Below are 19966 nucleotides of genomic sequence, written 5' to 3'. Positions count from 1 at the left end.
CAGAAAAGAAAACAAAGGATTATACGCTATTGTTTTGTTGCAAAGAAGAAATCTCTTAATCACGTTTCATTTCAGGGACTTTCCACTCGCTAGCCTTATCTACAAGATTTACTACAGGAGAAATAAAACACACAGCTCTTTTTCCAACATAAGCTTATAAATGGCAAGAGATCCCTGGTGTTACAGTAAAAGTGCCAAAAAAGAGTCCTATTTATTAGTCATTTATAAGTAATGCTCTAGCAAAAAAGAAGCCACGACCAAGCCTTGCGTGTTTTCAGTCTCACATCACCGGGTCCTCTGCCAGATCCATCGCAGCTGACACTGCAACATCAAGCTCAAACACCCACTCCTCTTGTCCTGGCTGTCCTTTGTGCTGAGGACCTCGGACAGATTTAACATCAAACAGGCACAAATAACTCAAAAAAAAAAAAAAAAGTCAAAATAGCAAAAAGCATCAATTTACCTGGGCTGGCCTGGTGGATTCCTGGGAGGTTTCCAGCAGCTCCCCCTCCACGATCACCGGTAAGAGCAAACCCCGATCGGCAGGACCCGGCTGCCGGCTCCTCTCCTGGGGGGTTTCTCCGGGGGATTTTGGGGGAACGGGGGCAGCTCCTTGGCCTGGGCTGATCTCCAGCGTTTGCTCTCGCCGTGTCTCTTCTCCACGCCCAAGGGCTGCGGAGGTTTCCTGCACCTCTCTGGGTTCCTCTCTGATAATTAATTCCTCGGGCAGTTCACCGGCTGCAGGGGCTGCACTGGACACATCACCTGTGGTTTCCACCTTGGTGTCCTCCTCCATCCTCTCCTCCAGGCTAAATGCCACCGAGGAATCGCGACCATTTCTGATCCCACCTTTCATCAGCTCTTCAGCTTCCTCTTGTCCTGAGGGAACAGGGAACTCCTGACCCCCAGCAAGGTTTTCTTCATCCTTCTCAGAAACCGTTTTCTTTTCTTCATCATCCCTGCTGCTCCCCACGCGCGTGGCTGCGTCTCCTGCCAACCCAGCAGTGATCTTGGTGGTGGTTTCATGTTTTGGTTCTGGCGTGCTCGAGATGAAGTCCTCCTCCTTCTTCCCTGGAATTTCTTCGGAAATTGGAAAAGGAAGGGATTGTTTTTCCACAGAAGGTTTCTCTGGATGAGCACCGTCTCCTGGGACACCAGTCTGCTTTGCTTTCTTTTTCTTGCTTTTCTGGTTTTGGGTAGGTTTCGGCTCGGTTTCACTTGTTTTTCCTTGATCAACTGGACCTTCTGCACCCAGTCTCAGGGTTTCTCCTTCGATGTGCTTGACAGTTCTTTCACCTGCAAGCTCATCTCCCGCAGGCTCCATCGGGATGCTGATCTCGGGGGGTTCTCCAGGCTCTGTAGGGCCCATCTTGCCTTTCCCTCGACCCACAGTCACGGATTCCCTCGGGGCTGCCGGTGTCACCCGGCCCGGCCTGCCCACTCGCTCCTCTTGCTCAGAAGCCACCTCTGCACCTTCTCCACCTGCCACGATTCCCTCTGCACTTCCAAACCTTCCCCTCATCCTCTGCTCATCATCCTCCACACTGTGAAGAACCTCCGTGTCCAAAACCAACCGTTCTTTCTCCAACCCCAATCCCTCCACTTTCTTTGACCCTCGATCTGCTGCTTCTCTCAGTTCCTTCCCCCCAGCTGCTCCCACCTGGAAGCTGCTTTTCACGATCCTTTTTTCTGTTGCCCTTTCCACCCCTATTTCTTCGGAGAGAGACGCTTTGCTCGATGCTGAGGGGCATTCTGGAGCCCGTTCAGCCTGGTCTTGGGGACGGTGCGTTACAGCATCCTCTGAAGTTTCTGGAGGTTTTGATTTCCCTTTTCTCGGTGTCACCGGGGATCTCTCGGTGGCAGCGGCTGCACCTCCAGTCACGTCGTAGCTTACGGCTTCAGATCCAGCTTTGTGCTCAGACTTCTTAGCAGCACTGGTGGAGACAACGTCATCTTCCTCTCGTGGAGATAACTTTTCCGTTTTTTCCTTGAAAAGGTGGGGTTTATCTACTTTGCAGACCTCAGAACCATATTTCTCTGGGGATATTTGCGCCTCCCGAAGGCTGGCAGCTAATTTGGGACTAATCAGCTCTTTTTCAACAGCTTCCTTTAAGCTCAGCCTTTTCCCACTGCTCGCATCCACAATTCCCCCCGTCCTCATCTGGTTGGTGGCGATGACTTGGGCCATCTCCTCGTCCAGCACCCCCCGCTCCACGGCAGCCCTCAGGGACAACCTCTTGGTGACCGTCCCCTCCACGACCCCCCCGGCGTCCGCCTGAGCCTGCAGCAGCCGCAGGGTGGGCAGCGGGTCCACCTTCCCCAACCTCACCGCCTCGGCACACGTCAGCTTCTTCCCCGTCACCTCGTCCTCCATGGCTCGGAAGGGATGGACCTCCAGATACCTCTGGCCAGATTCGATGTCGATTTTACACTTCTTGATGAACTCCGAGTAGGGAACGATCACGCAAGTCTCAGGATCTACAATCCCTTCTTTCATTTCTGAAGATGCCAGGACTTTCTCCACCACCTGTTTGGGCAGCAAGCCCTCCTCGACCGCTTGACTGAGTGCCAGTCTCTGGCCAGAAGCAGGATCTAAAATGCTTCCACCCCCAGCCTGGATTTCTTGCACTTTCCTCTGGAATTCTGGACTAACAAGCCCTAATGATACCACCCTGGACAAGGGCAGTTTCTCCTGCGTGACTGGATGAACGTAGTCCTGAAGACACACGCTTTCAGCTTTCCTGAGTTCATCATATAAATCTTCACCTATCAAACCATGTTTCATTGCCTCGTTTACCGAAAGCCTCATTCCAGACACATGATGGATGATTCCTCCATCGGCAACCTGCTTGGCCAAGAGCTGAAAAGCTTTTTCCTTTTCCAGGAGCCCTTTTTCAACAGACTGTGCAACAGTCAAAGGCTGCTTGGTTTTAGGATCCACAATCCCGCTGGTCTCAGCCTGTAAGCGAATGAGCTTCTGTCTGGTCACCTCATCAGTGCCCTTCCCTTTGGAAGCCTTCTCCAGCTTGACCAGCTCTTTCTGACTCGTTGGCTCTATAAGGCCCAGATTTGAAGCCAAAGTGACTGATACTTTTTTGCCACGTTTCAAGTCAACGATCCCTCCAGTAACCACTTGCCCTTCCAAGATCCTCAGCGCTGTTTCTTTGTCCAGAAGGCCAACGGCAGTGGCGTCCTTGATAGAGTAGACAAAGTTATTGCCTGGGTCCAGAACACCACTTATTGCTTTGTCAGACTCAAGTACCTTCTGGAGAAGCTTCTCATCCATCAGACCTTCTTCAATGACGTCCTCAGTGGTCAATGATTCACACGTCTGAGAGTCAAAGAAGCCGCTGAACATCTTCATCTTCTCCATTAGTTTCACGGCGGTGTGGCTGGACACCACTCCACAGGCGACGGCTTCGTTCAGAAGAAGACTCTTGCCTGTCTGCTCATGGATTATGCCACCGCTTTGGAGCTGCATTAACAGCATTTCCAAAGTGTCCTCTGGTTCCTGCTCTGCTGGGGCTGGCAGGGATGTTTCATGAACACTCTCATCATCTAATACTTCTTCCTCTTCTCCTTCTTCCAATCCACTTTCGATGTTTTCACTTTGCCTCTCTGTTCGCTCAGTCTCTCCAGTTTTTGGGAGCACAACCTCCTCTTCCCCCAGCATGCCATTCTCAACTGTTTCTTCATCTGGCAAATCAATCTCTCCAACATCCTCTGCCTCTAGTTCAGGTTCCTCCACACCCTGAGACCTCTCTGCCTTGATTTCCAGCCTATCTCTTCTTTCTGAAACATCCACCGATATGCAGATTTCTCTTTTCATAACAACTGTCACGCTTTCCGATGCCCTCTGCTGATCTTCCATACTTTCCACTCCATCTACTGTAGTAGGCTTGGACTCTTCTGCCTCAGTCATCATTTCCTCTGTTTCTCTGAATCTACTTTCAAGGTCACCAGGATGTCCTCGCACGGATAATTTTATCTGCTGTTTGTCCCTGCCTGTAGAGGCTGCTTGCTGCCTTCCAAATTCAGCATCAGCTTTGCCCTTGATGGAGACCTGCTCGGCATAAATCTGCTCTTGCTCCTCCACAAGCAGGTTGTCTTCTGCACCCTCCAACAGGAGCCTTTCAGGTCCCATCACCACCTCCCCATTCTCCAAAGCAGTTCTGGGTGGCAGGACCTTTTCGCTTTGTTCTTTGGAAGGAGCAAATTGCAACTCCAGCTGCTGCGAAGCCAAGCCATTGCAAGGCTCGCTCTCAAGAGCCGCATCTGCCCTTTTCTCATCAAAACCTTCACACTCTTCCAACATGTGTGCAGAGGTTCCATTTTCTTGGGTTTGGAGTAGGGCGTTAGTGACACTGTTCAATTCTCCATCCACTAACAGCAGCTTTTGGCCATCATGGATGTTGATGTAGCTGTGGGTCATCAGGTGGAACATCAGCCTTTCATCGTCACTCCTTAGCAAAGCGTCACTTTGCTCTTGGTGACCCGTGGGACTCCTTCCAGCGGAGCTCTGGCTGTGCCTGGTTCTGCTGGGAGAGCCAGCGAGCTGCACGCCGGCCATGACGTCGGGTATGACTGTTGACTTCAGCTTCTTCGCCACATCTCTCTCCAAGACACCGTGTTCAACCGCTCTCTTCCAGGACAGCACCTCGGTGGTTTCTGGTATGAAGACAGCCTTAATGAGTTGCCTCTTGCTGAGAATCTTGTAAACCAACTCTGTGGACAGGATTCCTTGCTCCAAAGCATCTGCAACCGTGACAGTCTCCCCTGTCTCTGGCCACAGGAGCCCCATGAAGGACCAGAGGGATTCCAGGACCACCAACGCAATCCTTGGTGCTACCAACTCTTTCCTTACAGCTTCATCAATGGTCAGTCTCTCTCCTGTGACGGTATCGATGATGCCGCCCGTCTGAAGCTGCCGGATGAGCAGCGTGCACGCCAAATCCTGGTCAATTAAATTATGTCTCACAGCCTCGTCCACAGTGAGCCTGTGCCCTGTCCTGGGGTCGACAATGCCACCAGCGAAGAGGTGGGCTTCCAGCAACCTGACCGTCACCTGCCTGTCTATCAGCCCCTCCTGGACGGCACGGAAGATGCTGACTTTCCTGCCCGATTTCAAGCTCACCGTCCCACCCGCCAGCTGCGTGACCGGCAGCAGCCTCAGCCCTGTCTCTTGGTGGACGATGCATCGGTCCAGGAGCTCGGACAGGCTGATTTTCTCAGCGGTGTTGGGGTCAATCAAATCCTTGCCGCTCTCCAGGTGAGACAGAAGCCTGGAATGCAGCTGAGGGGGAAGGAGCCCTTCTTGCACTGCTGTCTCCATGCTGATTCTGCCCTGATGGGTTTTAAAGCCGCCGGTGACAAGCTCAGCTTCAAGAATCTTTAACCCGATGCTCTCGCTGATTTTCCCCTCTTCTATTGCAGCGGCAGCAGGTAGGAGCTGCCTCCCTTCCCAGCTGATTTCTTCCACCTGGCGGAGAGCATTCTTCAGCTCCTGCAGCACCTGGAATGTCCTGAGATCGATGATGTTTCTCGCCAGACCTTTCTCCAAGGAGAGTTTCTCGTTGGTCTCTGGAACAACTAAGTCAGACATGATAACCTGAGCCTCCAAGAGGACGAGGCCGGTGTCCTGATCTATAAGACCTCTCTGCATGGCACCAAAGACAGGGAATATTTCTACCGTGCCAAGATCGATCACTCCTGCCACTGCTTCACTGCCCTAGAACAGAAAGAGAAGGAAAAGCATTAAATCAAAATTGAGCATTGCAAGCACTCAGGTTGTACGAGGTCCAGGGAGGTCTCGATTTCCAAAAAAAATAAAAAAGTTTTAAAACTCTAAACAGGCTAGAAAGGAGTCCCAAAGTGTTTGAAATGCAACTCCAAAGGCATCACAGCACTCAAATCAGTGCATTTGCCAGCAAGTTTTAATGCTCATCTAGTCCATCACCCAGGGCAGCACTGAGATGCCTCCAGCATCCAACAGCAATGCAGCAAAGCGGCAAGCGGCAAAACCCAGACGTGCTCCTAGCGCTCCACGGAGAAACAGAGGGAAGGAGACCACCAAGCACACCAAAGCCCTTCAATAACTTCAGTTTTAAAAAGTAAAGACAACGCAAAGACCACTGTGTACCCAGAGGAGAAAAAAAACCAACCCTTATCTAGGAACCTGTCCCAGCGCAGCCTCCGCACTGACTCCTGCCATGCTTTAAATCCTGCCCTTCCCAGGCAGATCCCAAGTGCCAGGATGGCTCAGGAGCAGCCCAAGCAGCTCCCCAGCTGCACAGACCGGCCATGCGTTAGGGCAGGAGCGCTGCGTGCAGGGCAGCTCCCCCCGACACCACCACCAGCATCTCAAATTAACCCGCTCTTCGGACAGGTCACAGGGAGAAATATAAGAAGCTGGAGGTCCCAGCATGGAAACAGGGCATCTCCTTTGGTGTTTCTGGAGGGGCTTTTCTCTTCTTGCTGGTATCCCCACAGGGAAGGTAATAATTAAGATGATGAACAGTAACAGCTCTTTGGATGTTCGGGTTTCTCCCAGCCCCACCGGTTGGGTGTAAGGTTGGCCCAAGCACGAAAAGATTTTTGTGGGGATAGGGAGGAAGGAATTTGGATTGTGGAATTAATTCCAAGAGCTTCAGATTATTTTTTTTTTATTGGTCAGTCTAACGGCACCAGCGGCTGGGGTGTTTGTAGCCGCGGTGACGGCACGGGCGAGGACGCAGCCTCCACCGCGCCGGGTTGCAGGTTCCCCCGGTGAACCTGCTGGCAAAACCTCAGCTCTCCACCACCATCACCAGACTCGGGCATGCAGGTTCGGAGATGAACAAGCCATGGAAAGACAGAGAAAAGGAGGGAGGACAAAAGAGAGAAAGGTAAAAAAGGAGATGGGGGTAAAAGGCTTTTACTTACCCGAGTCGCAGGGTGTGCCTTGAGCAGTTAAAGACAGAGCCTTATGGAGCAGTTCAGCCGTATCACACACAGTGTAAAGCTTGGTGTTAGCGTCCAGCATGCGACTGTTTTGTTTGCAAAAAGAACCCCACACACAGGTCGTCCTCTTTTTCACTTTGTGTGTTTTGTGTGTTTAAATCTCGGAGGGTTAGTTAAACTTGTAAGCAAGGATGTCAGTTAATCTTAAAAAACAGTTGACATGAAACACAAACTGTACAGGGACACATCATGCTCAATTTAGCGCGTTCTGCTTTGCATTTTCATCTTTTGTAACTTCTCTCTGGCAGTTGAATGTTTCCAGCAAGCAAATGTTAAGAGTTCCTCATGCTCCCTCTACAGTGAAGCAACCGCACAGCACAGGAGCCGCGGGGATCGTCTCGTAGACAGGATCTACAGCGAAGCCCCACTGCCACCTCTCGTTTTGTGTCCTGGGCTCCATCGAGAGCGTGAGTGAAAACTGTTCTAGCCCCAAAGCATCCTCATGCTGCACAAAACCCACCCGGCAAGCCCTGGAGAAGGCTTTTTGCTCTAAAGTCATTCTCCTGCCCGGGAAGGAGGAAAAGGGAAAGGACAAAGGAGCCTTTCCAGGGGCTGGTTGCTCTGCGCTGCAATCCTGGCACGAAGCAGCAGCAAATCTGCGAGGGCTTAATGGCAATTAATGAGTCTGTTTGCTCATCGCAAGCACGAGAGCTAAAGGGACGTGTGACAGAAAGCGTTGGCTCCATTAAGACACCTGAAATTGCTATAGAGTCCAATTTGGAGAGGAATGCTCTATGTTTAGGTGCAAGCTGGATGGGCAGATGTCAAACAAGCAGCCCTGTCACCATTGTCCCGAACAGGGCTTCACTCACGGACCCGACAGCCAAAACCTGCGTCACGCAGCCAGATCTGAGCGGGCCGTTGCTTCAGAGTACAGGGAGCCAGCAAGCAAACACACAGATATATCCATCGACACATGTATATACACTTATAGAACACGTACACCTGTGAACGACCAAAGACAGCTCGTAACAGAGGCAATAAGGATGCGCTTTCAGCCCTCTCTACCCAGCAAAACCAGGATGGGGACTGGTGGGGGGCACTGGTGGATGTGAACAGGGTCCAGCTATGGGTTGGGAAGGGCTCCCAGGTCGCCTTCCACTGGGAGAAGCAATTTTATTCAGCCACAGCTGAGACAAACCTCTCGCCAGACCCTGAGATATGAGACCACAAAACGCCCTTGTGCAGAAACCACCTTCTTGTGTCTCCTGCCTGCGAGATGGAGCTCTCTGTGGTTAAACCACCAAGAGGACGCTCCTCAGAGGACACGGATTTGCTATGGGGACCGTTCCCAGGCCAGAGCTCCATCTACATCCTTCCCTACTGAGCGTGAACAAGCCGACCCTTGTGCAGAGCAGAACTCTGATGAAAACCCTCGCAAAGGACGACTCCCTCACCGCCCTGGAAGGCAGGAGGTACGCGGGACCAACCCCAGCCTGGATGCTTCAGCATGGACAGAAGAGAAGGGAGGGCAACCACGTGCAAATAAGAAAGTCAACGGGCTGGGAGTGGCTGGTGGCCATGAGACACGCGACCAAGCGAAAAACTTTGTCACCCCCTGTGTCCGTGCAGCTGCAGGACTGAGCAGGAACTGGTACCTTGTGCTCTGTCTCCTGAGCCAGTTGGCTCTGGAGCTGCTGGAGCTGCTCCGTGGAGTCATTGCACAGCACCTGGTAGGTGTCCTTGAGCGCAGCGATCTGAGCAGAAATCTGCTCCTTCTCCGGATGGGAAAGCCTGCAAGAGGAAGGGGAAATCTCTCAGCACGAAGCAGCTCCCAGCTTTGCAGAATTAACGTGTTCTTCTGGGGAAGGAAAAGGACAAACCCACCACGAGTCCCCTCTTCCCACTGCCCCACTCCTTGCCCAGCTCAGCTAAAACCAGCAAGGGTACTGGGCTCAGCAAAGGCTGACCTGCATCATAACGATCAAATCCCCAAATATACAGGGCTGGATCATACCTAAATGGGATTAATATTGTCCCAACAGCATAAATGGGTAGCATATTTCATAGCTCTCCTTGCAAATAAGAAAGAAGACAACTGTTCCGTCCAGCTCATCCTTGTTTTTTAACAGGAATTGGGCCCTGGAGCCCAGGGACACCAAATCACCAGCTCTAAGGTATCTCATTTTCCCCACTGTTCTCCCTGCCTGTCTCCTCCTCTGGCCACACTCACTTGTGGCTGTGTTTTGCCAGGAAGATTTGTGAAGTTTTGATGGCCTCAGAGACCTGCTCCTTCTTTGCAGCCAGCTCATCATTCAGGGTCTGTTGAAAAAAAGAAAGAAAGAAAGAAAGAAGCTTAAACCAGCTGTGGAAGAAGAACAGCAGTTAAACAAACTGTCTGACAGCTGCCCGCGGTTTACCTGTTGCTCTGAGATGGATTTCTCGATGTCACCCAGCTCTCTGCTCCCAGCAGCTGCCGTCCTGCCCTGCACGCTCTGCTTCAAGCCCAGGGCCCAGCCCAGCAGCTCCTTCACCTTGTCCACGTGCTCCTGCTTCTCCTCCTCCACGACTTTCTGCAGAAGAGAGAGGAAGATTAACCACGTCAAAGGGGTCCCAGATTCCCAAAAGTGGAGAGGGAGATTCAGGCTGGACACGAGGAAGAAATTGTTGGCCCTGAGGGTGGTGAGAGCCTGGCCCAGGTTGGCCAGAGAGGTGGTGGCTGAACCATCCCTGGAGACATCCCAGGCCAGGCTGGACGGGGCTCTGAGCAGCCTGAGCTGGTGCAGATGTCCCTGCTCGTGGCAGGGGGGGCGCTGGGGGAGCTGGGAAGGTCCCTCCAACCCAAACTGTCCTGTGATTCTATGTAACCTCAACATGGAGCATCCTTGGGGTGTCAGGAAATGAGGCAGCACATTTTGAACAGAGTTCGGTTCCGAACAACACCCTTACCTCCTCCTCCTCCAGCCGCCGGAGAGCATCGCTGATGTACTTCACGTGCTGCGTGGTTAACGTCACCAGAGCCGTATAGCGAGTCCGCAAATCCATGAACTGCGAAGGGAGAGAAGGAGAAACGGGGCCTGTCAGTCACGACCAGCGGATCCGCAGAGATGTACTTTACGGTACATGGCATGGATGCACCATCTCTTGCTTGGGCAGCCCCCCAGCATCTCGCAGACCCCGTACGGCATCAATGAAACACGGCGAGTGTGACGGGGAGGGTTGTGGCCACGCACAGCATGCTGCACAACACCGGAGCGAAGGGGACGCTGGGGTGGGTGCTCAACTCTGACAAAAAAGGGCTGGCGGGATCTTTAATGTCCACACGGAGCAGACAGGACCTCGGGTCCCTAAAGGTCTCATCCCGAAGACCCACAGACACTGAGGCCGCACGGCGCTCTGGTTATTTACCTCGCAAGGCCGAAGGGCTGAGCCGACCCCGCTGGATTTGCCCAGGGGTTCCCAGGAGGCTGGGTATGTCATACCTGGTGCTTAGAGCACAAAGCCATCCTCTCTGGCTAGCGGAAAAAACAGCGAGGGTGGAAGCTTTATTTATACAAGCGAGTTCAGCAGAAAGGAGCTCATTTTGCAGCGGCTGCTCGGCGCTTTGCTCGGTGTCGAAGAACCCCCCGTGCAATTTCTCCCTGGCGGGGTCGGGCGGCTCCTACCTCCTGCGTGATGGCATCTGAGGACGAGAGCATCCGCCGGCGCTTCATGGGAGACTTCTGCTGCGACTCCACGAACGCCCTGTATGTCATGAGCTGCAACTCGTAGTCCTGCAAACGCAAGCAGGGGTGGAGAGACACGGAGCGTGTGAGACACAAACTCTGCCGGGGCTGGTTCTGCCCAGCCAGCCTGATCCAGGTGCAGGAGGGGACTCGTACCTTGACGGCAGCCGAGTATTGCTGGGAGAATTTCTGACACTGGTCCAGTTTGGCTTGATTTTTCTCAATTTCTGCAGCCAAAGCCTTCAGCAAAATTCAAAGTAAAAAGAGTTGTCAGGCGGCAGGCTGAATTTCAGTCCCCATCCCTCTCCCTCTGAGTAAAGTTTTTATCCTTTTCAATTTTTCATGCGAGGCCTCATCTCTACCTCAAGCTAAGCAAGAATTTCTTTACTTCCCAGACACCCAGCTCAGGCCTGCAGCCTCTCCTCCTCTGTTTCATGTTTTCAAGCTCACAGATGGAAAGATTTTAGTAAAAGAAGTGACGGAGTCACAGCAGCAACTGCTCTGTCAAGACATAATTTACCGTCTGCTGGCTCAGCTGCTCCGACAGCACCCGGCTGTCCTCTGCCTGCCCAGGCTTCATCAGCTCCTGCTGGACCGTGATCTCCTCGATCCACTGGATCAGGGCGCTGTGGCACTGCCGGTAATCGCTCAGCACCTCCTGGATGCTCTCCAGCTCCGTGTGGCTGTGAGAAGAACCAAGACAAATAAGAGGAGGACGAAACACCACTGTATGAAATAGGGATTATCCCAGCCAGCAGGGGGAATCCCATCTGGAAGAATATCCCTGCGAAAAAGCCTGATCCAAGCTCTCCGCTGAAGCATAATTATGGAATATCAGGTTGGGAGGGACCACAAGGATCATCTGGTCCAACCTTTCTTGCGGTGCATTGGAAAGACATGAAAGCAAATCTGCGAGAGGAGGCAGGAGGTTTCTCACCGGGTCTCGATCTGGGCGCAGACGCGCTGCCAGCGGTCCCACAGCTGGCTGCCCTTCTCCTGGTAGCGCTCCAGGTCGATGCTGCGCTCCTGCCTCAGCCGGTACAGCTGCTCTCCCACTGCCTTTGCCTTGGCCAACTCCTCCTCCAGCGTGGAGAAGACGGAGCTCTTGTCCTTCACCTCCCCGAGCCATTGCTGCAAAACCAGCAAGAGACAGCACCAGCTCAATGGCTCGGAAAGCAAAAGGCACGTTGAGTCAGCGATGCTCTCCTGCCCAGAGCTGCCAAGCCTGAGAAGGGGTTTATCTTTCCTCTCTCCTCCACCTGCTGACGATGGGAGGTGCAAAACAGAGCGGACTGTGTTCACAGATTGGAGCAAGTCAGATTGGTTCAGCTCCTGTCCTGCAGCAACAGGACATGAAGCTGCCAAGATGCTGATGTGACCTACAACGAGCACAAACCGCAGCAGCTCCTTTACCTTTACAAAGCAATAAGGGATCGCGTAAGCAGCACAAAATCCTCCTGGCAGCTACACCGTGGCAAGATACGGCATGCAGTCCAAATTCAGTAGAGAAAGGGAAGGACCCCACTTGCCAAACGCCAAAACGCTGGCTGGTTTCTGCCTCGGGAAGGGAACAGCACCCACCTGTAACGCCGCTCGGTGAGACTGAATAGCTGGCAGGTCGGCGGGGACGGCCTCCTCTTGGCTCAGCTTCACCTCGTAGCCTTTGACCAGAGACTCTGCTCCTTGGGTGTTACGGATAATAACATCGACAGTCTTCAACCTGGCAAATCAAGCAGAGGCAGCACAATGACATCCAGAGTTTCACAGAGATCCCCTCGATCGCGAGAGGGACGGAGCTCAGCGCAAGGTGTGGCAGACGGGCAGATGAAAGGTCTTGAGCAGAATCGGGCAGATAAAAAAAAGGTATTTGGGAACAGAGGCACGTCCCGACTCACTTGTCCAGGTAGATGGAAGACAGCCCGTACATCTGGTCCATCTTGTTCACCACCAAGTCGAGTTCCGAGCGCAAGTGGGGCGTGCTGGAGCCCGCGGGCGCCTTGTCCAGGAAGCTGTAGCATCTCTCGGAAATGAACCGCAGGTCCGACTGCAGCCGCTGCAGATCCTCCTGCATGCGCTACGGGACGGAGGGAAAGAACATGAAAGGAGAGCCCAAGCGGGCAGAGAAAAAGCAGGATTGTCCTTGGCAAAGGATGGAATGAAGCAGGGAGCCCACCTGGAGACGGTCCTTACCACCTTCTGCTCAGCAAGATCCCCTCAAACCCCACAGTCACACATCCATCACCCACACACACAGCCCAGGGCAGCTAAAGCTATTTTTTGCACATGTTAAAGACCAGCGGCCACCACCTCCGCACCTCCCAGCGGCAGGACTGACCTCCTGCTCTGCAATGCGAATGGTGTTTTCCTGGATAGTGTCACCATCTGCTCGGGCGCTGCTCGGGCTCTGGATCCGGCTCACCAGCCTCTGCTCGCACTCCTCCAGGCGCAGACGGATGTTCTTGAGCTCGGAGAGATACGTCCTGGCAACGGTCTCGTCCTTGTCTTCTGCAAGTCACAAACCAAAAGAGCAGCTCAAACAACCTGGCTGGTGTCTGACCCCCGGAGCTGAGCACAGCATCGCGCTGACACCGAGACACTGGGGACTCCGCTCAGACGGAAAGTAATTTAATCATATCATCTCGTTCAAACGCAGCTGAGAACGAGCCCAGCCACAGGGCACCTCGCATGACAAATCCTTGAAGTGAGGCTCACAGTGCTGCTGTGTCACATGTGTCACCACCATGTATGTTTTCTTAAAGATTAAATGCAGGAAGAACTCCTTGCTCAGAATGAACCCCAATGACCAAATCCTCCAGCAATATTAGGGCAAGAGGATTCAGCGGTTAAGCTGAAGCTGCAAAGCCAAGCCCTCTCTGCAGGAACATCGCTGGACAAAGACCAAACAGTTGAATGGATGGAGAAATAAGGAGAGCAGCTGCTCACACCATCAACTAGCTCAGAAAAAAAAAAAAAGGAAAATGAAGCCATCCCATAAATCCTGTGTTTATGAGTCCCCACAGCTCCTGGTGAACCCATCAGCCCTTTGAAGCTCACCGTTCTCCATGGACTCCAGCAGCTGCCGGATGTGTTCCTTGGACGACTCCACTTCCTCCTCCAGACGCAGCCGGTCGGACACCGAGAAGAGCTCCGAGTCCCTGCTGTCCTGCACAAAGTCCTCGTAGTGCGTCTGCAGGCTCTTCAGCGCTTGCTGGCACTCGCCTTGCGCCAAGGATCTGAGCTGCGAGTGGAAAAGCAGCACGTTAACCCCCGGGAACGACTTCCCACACTTCACCCGGAGCCACCCTGCCCAGCTCCATCGCCTTCCTCGGCCAAGTGAGTCTTTTCTCGTTAGAGGAGCAAAGGCAAACTCTTCCGTCTCAGTCTCACACCTCGCTCACTCCCTAGGAAACGCTAAGTCCACAATCTCTTATGCCTTAACAGCAGCAAACTCCTGATGCTTTATTAGGAAAAACTGCAATCATTTTGAAAAGAACCCCCCAGCTCAGGTCTTCCTACTGTCCAAGGTGCAAAGACCCTTGAACTTCCCCAACCTCGCAGTCTCTGCTCTTCCCTTTAACCCTTCCCTTCCTCCTCAGCCGCACAAAGAAGCCCAGAGGATGAGCAGTGCAGCCCTGGAGCCAGTCAGGGAAATTCCTACCGTACCTTTTCCATGCTGAAGCTTTGCACCATGGTGATGTCCTTCCGCAGGTAGTTCCAGGAGATGAGGCTCTTGGTGTTCATGTGGAGCTGGTGCCAGAGAGTCATCACCTTCTGGTACAACTGTTCCACCCTGCACGGGACAGGAGCAGATCTGTCAGCCCTGGATCAACCTAGCACACTCTCAGAATCATTTTGGTTGGAAAAGACCCTCAAGGTCATCGATTCCAACCATTAACCCAACCCTGGCACTACCCCATGTCCTGAGAGCCTCATCTCCGTCTGTCCAACCTCTCCAGGGATGGTGACTCCAGCACTGCCCTGGGCAGCCTGTTCAATGCCCGACAGCCCTTTGGGGAAGAAATCGTTCCCCAGATCCAACCTCAACCTCCTCCAAACCCCAGGTCCCTCAGCCGCTCCCATCACACTTGTGCTCCAGCCCCTTCCCCAGCTCCGTTCCCTTCTCTCAACTCGCTCCAGCACCTCAAGGTCTTTCCACCCGTTCCTGTTCCTCTGCCCCAGTTCCTCCCCGCTTCCCACCCCAGATCTGTCCTCTCCTGTGTCAACAACCCCTCCCCACCTCCCCGCCACTGTGCCCCAGGGACTCCCACCACCGCGAGTCACCTGTTGGCCACCTCGATGGCCTCCTTGTTGGGCGGGGGGATGAGGAAGCACACGGAGGGCACCATGGCCTCGTTCCCCGTGGGGCTGATCACCTTCCACTTGGTTCTCTGGGAATTGTCCTCCAGCACGCACTCGTCGTTCCTGCAGATGGTGATCTGCACCAACACCACCCGCCCCGTCAGAAACCAGCAGCAGGGATGCCCACGCCTGCCCTGCCTGCCAGCTCTCCTCCAAATAGCGTTATATAGAGATCTTTTAACGAAGCAAAAGCCTGGAACGGTGCCAGGCAGTGCAGCACGCTCACGTCTGGAGAGGAAGGGACAAGGAGTTAACTGTGCTGATCTGGTTGAGGCTGCTGAAGCCTGTCCTCCTTGGGGAAAAGGACTTTAGCTCCTGCCCAGAATAAATCTGAGACATGGAAATCTGCTCCGGGAACACCAGCCGCACTATTTCCCTCCTCCTGTCTTCCCACTCCCTGCTTCCCAGTGACAGATGCCACGGAGCTTGTCCTAAACCACCACGGGGTTTTCTCCTCCGCCTTGTCCCTGCCTCCCCTTCCCAAGTGCTCCCAGCCCTCACCTCGATCTGCCGATAGTCACAAACGGCCTTGATGGGGATCGTGCTCTTCACGAGGTGCTCCGGGTTCCTGGGCCGGAGCTGCACGATGGTTTTGGAGCGTCCCACCAGGCTGGCGACGGAGCTCTTGGACTGGATGAGCTGCTCCTTCTCGTCCTGGCAGAGAGGAGGAGGAAGGACGGGTTGCTGGAGCCAGGGGAGAGGAGGCGTCTCCCAGGCATCTCGGCACCCCCCACCCCAACGCTGCCCTGCTGGGGTCTCAAGGGTTGAACAAACACGGCAGGAGGATCCTGCTGCCCTAACGGGATGGGATGAGGGGGCAGGAGATGGGATGGGAGGGAGAACGGATGGTGGGTCAGGACGGGACCTCTACGCTACTGCTCCCACTGCCCTGCAAAGCCGCATGCACGCCTCTGGCTCTTGTGCTGCTAGAACAAGAAAATATTTTATTTCAAAAGGAAAAAAAAAAAAAAAAAAGAGAACACAGCATACAGCAAAATTAAAGTCCGAGGAGGTGTAAAGGGCCAAGAGCAGGACAAGCTCCAGCCCAAAGCTGGGGATGTTTAGCTGCCTGGAGGAGAGACCCCAGAAGCATGCTCCCTTTTCTACAGCAAAGGATGACAGATGTGTAAACCAACGGCTGGAATGGCGATACGATGAATTATGTGGATAAAACACCTCAGGAGAAGGGGCTCGTGGTGGAGTGATTGCACAGGTCTCTGTGTTTGGGGAGAAATTTGCTGGTTGGAGGAAGATGCAGCATAATAAAGTCCCTGCTAGGTTTGGTGATGGGACAACCCAGGGGACTGGTGACAAAGCTCCCCTGGAACAGCCTCCGGCACCGAGGGAGACGTGTGCGCATCACAACACCGGCAGCTTGTGTGATTAGTGGCAGCTCAGCTCGTCCTGGCTGCAAAAGTTTAAAAAGGATCCCAGAAAAATGTTCTCCCTCATGCTTGGTACTCTTGGGGTTGGTTAGTGTGCTAACAATGGAGGATAATTTAATGGCAAAAAAAAAAAAAAAAGAAAAAGAAAAGAATAAATGATTAAACTACCTGTGCCTGTCCCAGGGAGCATGATTGGAAGAAATACAACTTTAACTTATTAGGTAAGAAAGAGTAATACAGCTGAGCTCAGGGCAGCTGCCCAGTGCTGCGGTCGTGGCCGCTCTCAAACAAGCTTCTCCCACCCCAGACGCTCCTGCCAGACCCTGGTGCTGCCAACACGGACCCCGGGACTCGGGCTGGCCACTCCGTGTCCTGGTGACACTGGAGGACAGACCAGGACAACCCCGAGACAATGACAGAGGATGGGAGCCCCCCGGAGAGGCGACGGTGAGCCTTGACCCAGCTGATCCCCCATCACCAACACCCAGCGACGGTGTCCAGCTCCACTGGGGACATGTTGGCTGTCACTGGTGAGCACTAAGAGCAAAGCCACAGCAGCCCCTCGCCTCCACACACTCAAGTGTCACCTCCTGGCACTTCCACCAGCGGCTCAGCGGTCAACCCCCAACCCAAATCCTCCCCCGCCCCTGGTTTCAAACACCATCTGACATGTTGCTCCTCGGGTTTTGTTTTTATGCTGTTTGTTTTCCGGTTTTTTGGGGTTTTTTTTCCAGGCCAATTTGGACAAGAAGATCACAGCGCGATCGCCCCTTGTCTGCTCTCTGCCACGCCGCAGCTAAGCCATGCCACGTGTTTGGAGATCAGCGCAGCCGAGTCCCCGTCCCCATGCACAGCCGGGGTCCCCCCCACTCGGCACAGCGTGATGGATTAACGGCGGATTTGGTCTGGATAAAGCGCAGGCATTTCTCCGCATCCCTTGCAAGCAGCAGCTCCAAAGCAGAACCAGAAGCATCCTACGGGCTCTGCCTGAACACAACCAGCTCCATGCAGAGCGGGATGGCACGATGGGCACCGACGGGGAAAAAACAGTTCGCATATCAAACTCTGAGTTTGCACAGACAGCACGCACCGCCTGCTCTTCAGCCCGAGGAAAACAGAAAAATGCTGGACGGTGCCCCTAAATAAAAGTGACCCATCGGCTGCTGTAATAACTGAGATCTGGGTCACGCACATGACCTACAGCCCACAGCCACCTACAAACACATGCAGCAGCTCCAAGGCAAAGCAGAACATTGACGTCGATGGGGAAACCAAACCACGTTACATGAAACCGCATCGTTGTGGGAATAAAATGGGCCCAGGTGTCGCTGGGAAGCAAGAGGTGCCCCAAGTAACGCCGCTGGACCGGAGCAAGAAGGCCCAGGGTGGTCAGAATGCCGGAGAACCCACCATGGAGTCCTGCAGCAGGTCCTCCAGCCGCGTCAGGCTCGTGTTGTGGTCGCAAGAATATTTCCTTTTGATGGAGTCCTGCAGGTTGCGCAGGTAGGTCTCTGACTCCCGGGCATCGCTGAAGAACTGGAAAGACAAAGAGGTTCATGGAAACCTGCACAAAAGGCCATCGAGCAGCCAGCAGCACTGCAGGCAGGGGACAATCACCCCCACGTTGCAACCAGCGGCTCCCAAAGTTATTCTGGCCTTGGAGCTGTGAAAGCAGGACTCTGGGGAGACCTTATTGTGCCCTTTCTGTGCTTAAGAGGGGCCGATAAGAAAGATGGGGACAGACTTTTGAGCAGGGCCTGTTGTGAGAGGACAAGGGGTGATGGTTTTAAACTAAAGGAAGGAGATTCAGGCTGGACATGAGGATGAATTGTTGGCCCTGAGGGTGGTGAGAGCCTGGCCCAGGTTGGCCAGAGAGGTGGTGGCTGAACCATCCCTGGAGACATCCCAGGCCAGGCTGGACGGGGCTCTGAGCAACCTGAGCTGGTGCAGATGTCCCTGCTCATGGCAGGGGGGCACTGGGGGAGCTGGGAAGGGCCCTTCAACCCAAAATATTCCATGATCCCACATGGATAGCCAGAATTAGGTGGAAGTTGATCCCTTTTGCCCCAATGAGACAACCCAGAGAGCAGCTAAGGAGAAGGAGACGAGTCATGAGAAACCAACCCCCATGAGCACCACAAACCCCTCCTTCTCTCTCCCCAAAAGGGAACAGCAGCGTTTGAAGCTCATGCAACGGGACACAGCGGATGGTGAGCAGGGAAATTGGGGATGCCCCTCCCCAGGTACCTGGAAATAGGCAGCGTTCTCCTTCACGTGCTGTTCCACGCACAGGCAGAGCTGCTTAATCCACTGCCACTGCGTCTGCACGGCAGCGCTGTACGCCTGAGAAACACACGCACCAAACGGTGATGAGTAACGAGCATTTACCGGCCAGGAGGGTCACGGGAAGGACACGGCTACAGCCGGTGGGATGGACAGAAACGGGCAAGATCTGGCTGCAACCAGGAGGGTTTGGCTGCAGGCACAAAGAGCAGGAACACAGGAACAGGGCTGCAGCACACACGGGTCTGTTCTCTCCCCAGAGAGAAACACCAGGGAGAAACACGTCCCCACAGCCCTTTGCTTCAGCACCGCAGTTTTCCTCCACGCCTGGGTAACTCCAAGCGAGCTGAGGCCGTTCCCTGCGTCATCTTGCTTTAGAAAAGGCTCATGCTCCGTAGAAGCATATCCGTGCTTTAATGTGAGCTGAGGATTATTTAGGAACGGCCTCGAGCTTCTCACTGCACTCCCGAGAATATAACAGCCCTATCACCGCACTGACATTCTGCTACCACCAGCTTTACCAGCTCTGGCTGCCCATAAGGGTGGGACAGAGTTTCCTAGTCCCAAGTGAGACGATTTGCCACCAGCCGGTTCTCGGGGCTCCTCCTGGCACCCACTCACCTCCACGGTTTGCTTGGCCGGGTGGTTCTCCAGGGCCAGCAGCTCGGCCGTGTCCTGCAGGGAGCGGAAGATGTCCTGCTTCTCCTCCAGCTCCGTCGTCAGCTCCTGCGTGAAGGACCGAAGCAAAAGTCCAAATCTCGGCTACGTGGAGCAGCCTCACTCAGAGCACGTGTCCAACTAACACAACGTGCAGTCTGGCAGTAAATACCAGTGGTTCTCAGGGAAACCTGTACCGCTCAGGGGAGCAGCACAGCCAGCTCCCATCAGGACACCTCCTGTGCACCAAACGCAGATGTAACACAGACACTGGAAACCTGCGCGGGGACCTATTCAGTTCCAGACAGTGCAATTGTGGAAAAACAGCAATTTACTTATACTGCTTTTAAGAGGAATCAATGTTCCTCTTTAGCTCAGATTTTTTTTTTTCCCTGTTAAAGATGCCTTTAGCTCCAAATAGTGCTAAAAAGCCATCTTTTGATGCCTTTGCGATTGAAACTCAACCGAACAAACACTATTTGCACTTTCTGCTCTAGGGAGAGCTCTTTCATCAGCTGCACTCACGAGCTACAAGTTCAGCGACTTGAGAGGGAGCATCAAACCTCTGGGGACTTCGGGTCTGTCGGTAGCTGAAGGTCCCAGAGTGGATCAAAAGCA

At 53.7% G+C, this 19966-nt stretch overlaps 1 protein-coding gene across 1 annotated transcript in view; it reads right to left on the bottom strand.

Moving 5' to 3' along the window:
* MACF1 (microtubule actin crosslinking factor 1) overlaps positions 1-19966 on the bottom strand; it is a 111075-nt gene that overhangs the window by 69824 nt on the left and 21285 nt on the right. The window contains exons 18-36 of the mRNA XM_065650722.1: positions 19313-19417; positions 18656-18751; positions 17819-17944; positions 15525-15677; positions 14946-15100; positions 14328-14454; positions 13719-13902; positions 13000-13169; positions 12560-12738; positions 12246-12384; positions 11602-11795; positions 11185-11347; positions 10821-10904; positions 10605-10712; positions 9889-9987; positions 9360-9512; positions 9173-9261; positions 8598-8733; positions 464-5728 (exon numbers count right to left, since the gene is read on the bottom strand). Of these exons, the coding sequence (XP_065506794.1) occupies positions 464-5728; positions 8598-8733; positions 9173-9261; positions 9360-9512; positions 9889-9987; positions 10605-10712; positions 10821-10904; positions 11185-11347; positions 11602-11795; positions 12246-12384; positions 12560-12738; positions 13000-13169; positions 13719-13902; positions 14328-14454; positions 14946-15100; positions 15525-15677; positions 17819-17944; positions 18656-18751; positions 19313-19417 (7725 nt within the window). The remainder of the gene's footprint in view (positions 1-463; positions 5729-8597; positions 8734-9172; positions 9262-9359; positions 9513-9888; positions 9988-10604; positions 10713-10820; positions 10905-11184; positions 11348-11601; positions 11796-12245; positions 12385-12559; positions 12739-12999; positions 13170-13718; positions 13903-14327; positions 14455-14945; positions 15101-15524; positions 15678-17818; positions 17945-18655; positions 18752-19312; positions 19418-19966) is intronic.

Source organism: Caloenas nicobarica, chromosome 23 (assembly GCF_036013445.1).
Source record: "Caloenas nicobarica isolate bCalNic1 chromosome 23, bCalNic1.hap1, whole genome shotgun sequence".
NCBI classification, from domain to species: domain Eukaryota; kingdom Metazoa; phylum Chordata; class Aves; order Columbiformes; family Columbidae; genus Caloenas; species Caloenas nicobarica.
Note: the sequence above shows the minus strand (reverse complement) of the source record. Positions and strands in the feature narration are given on the sequence as shown.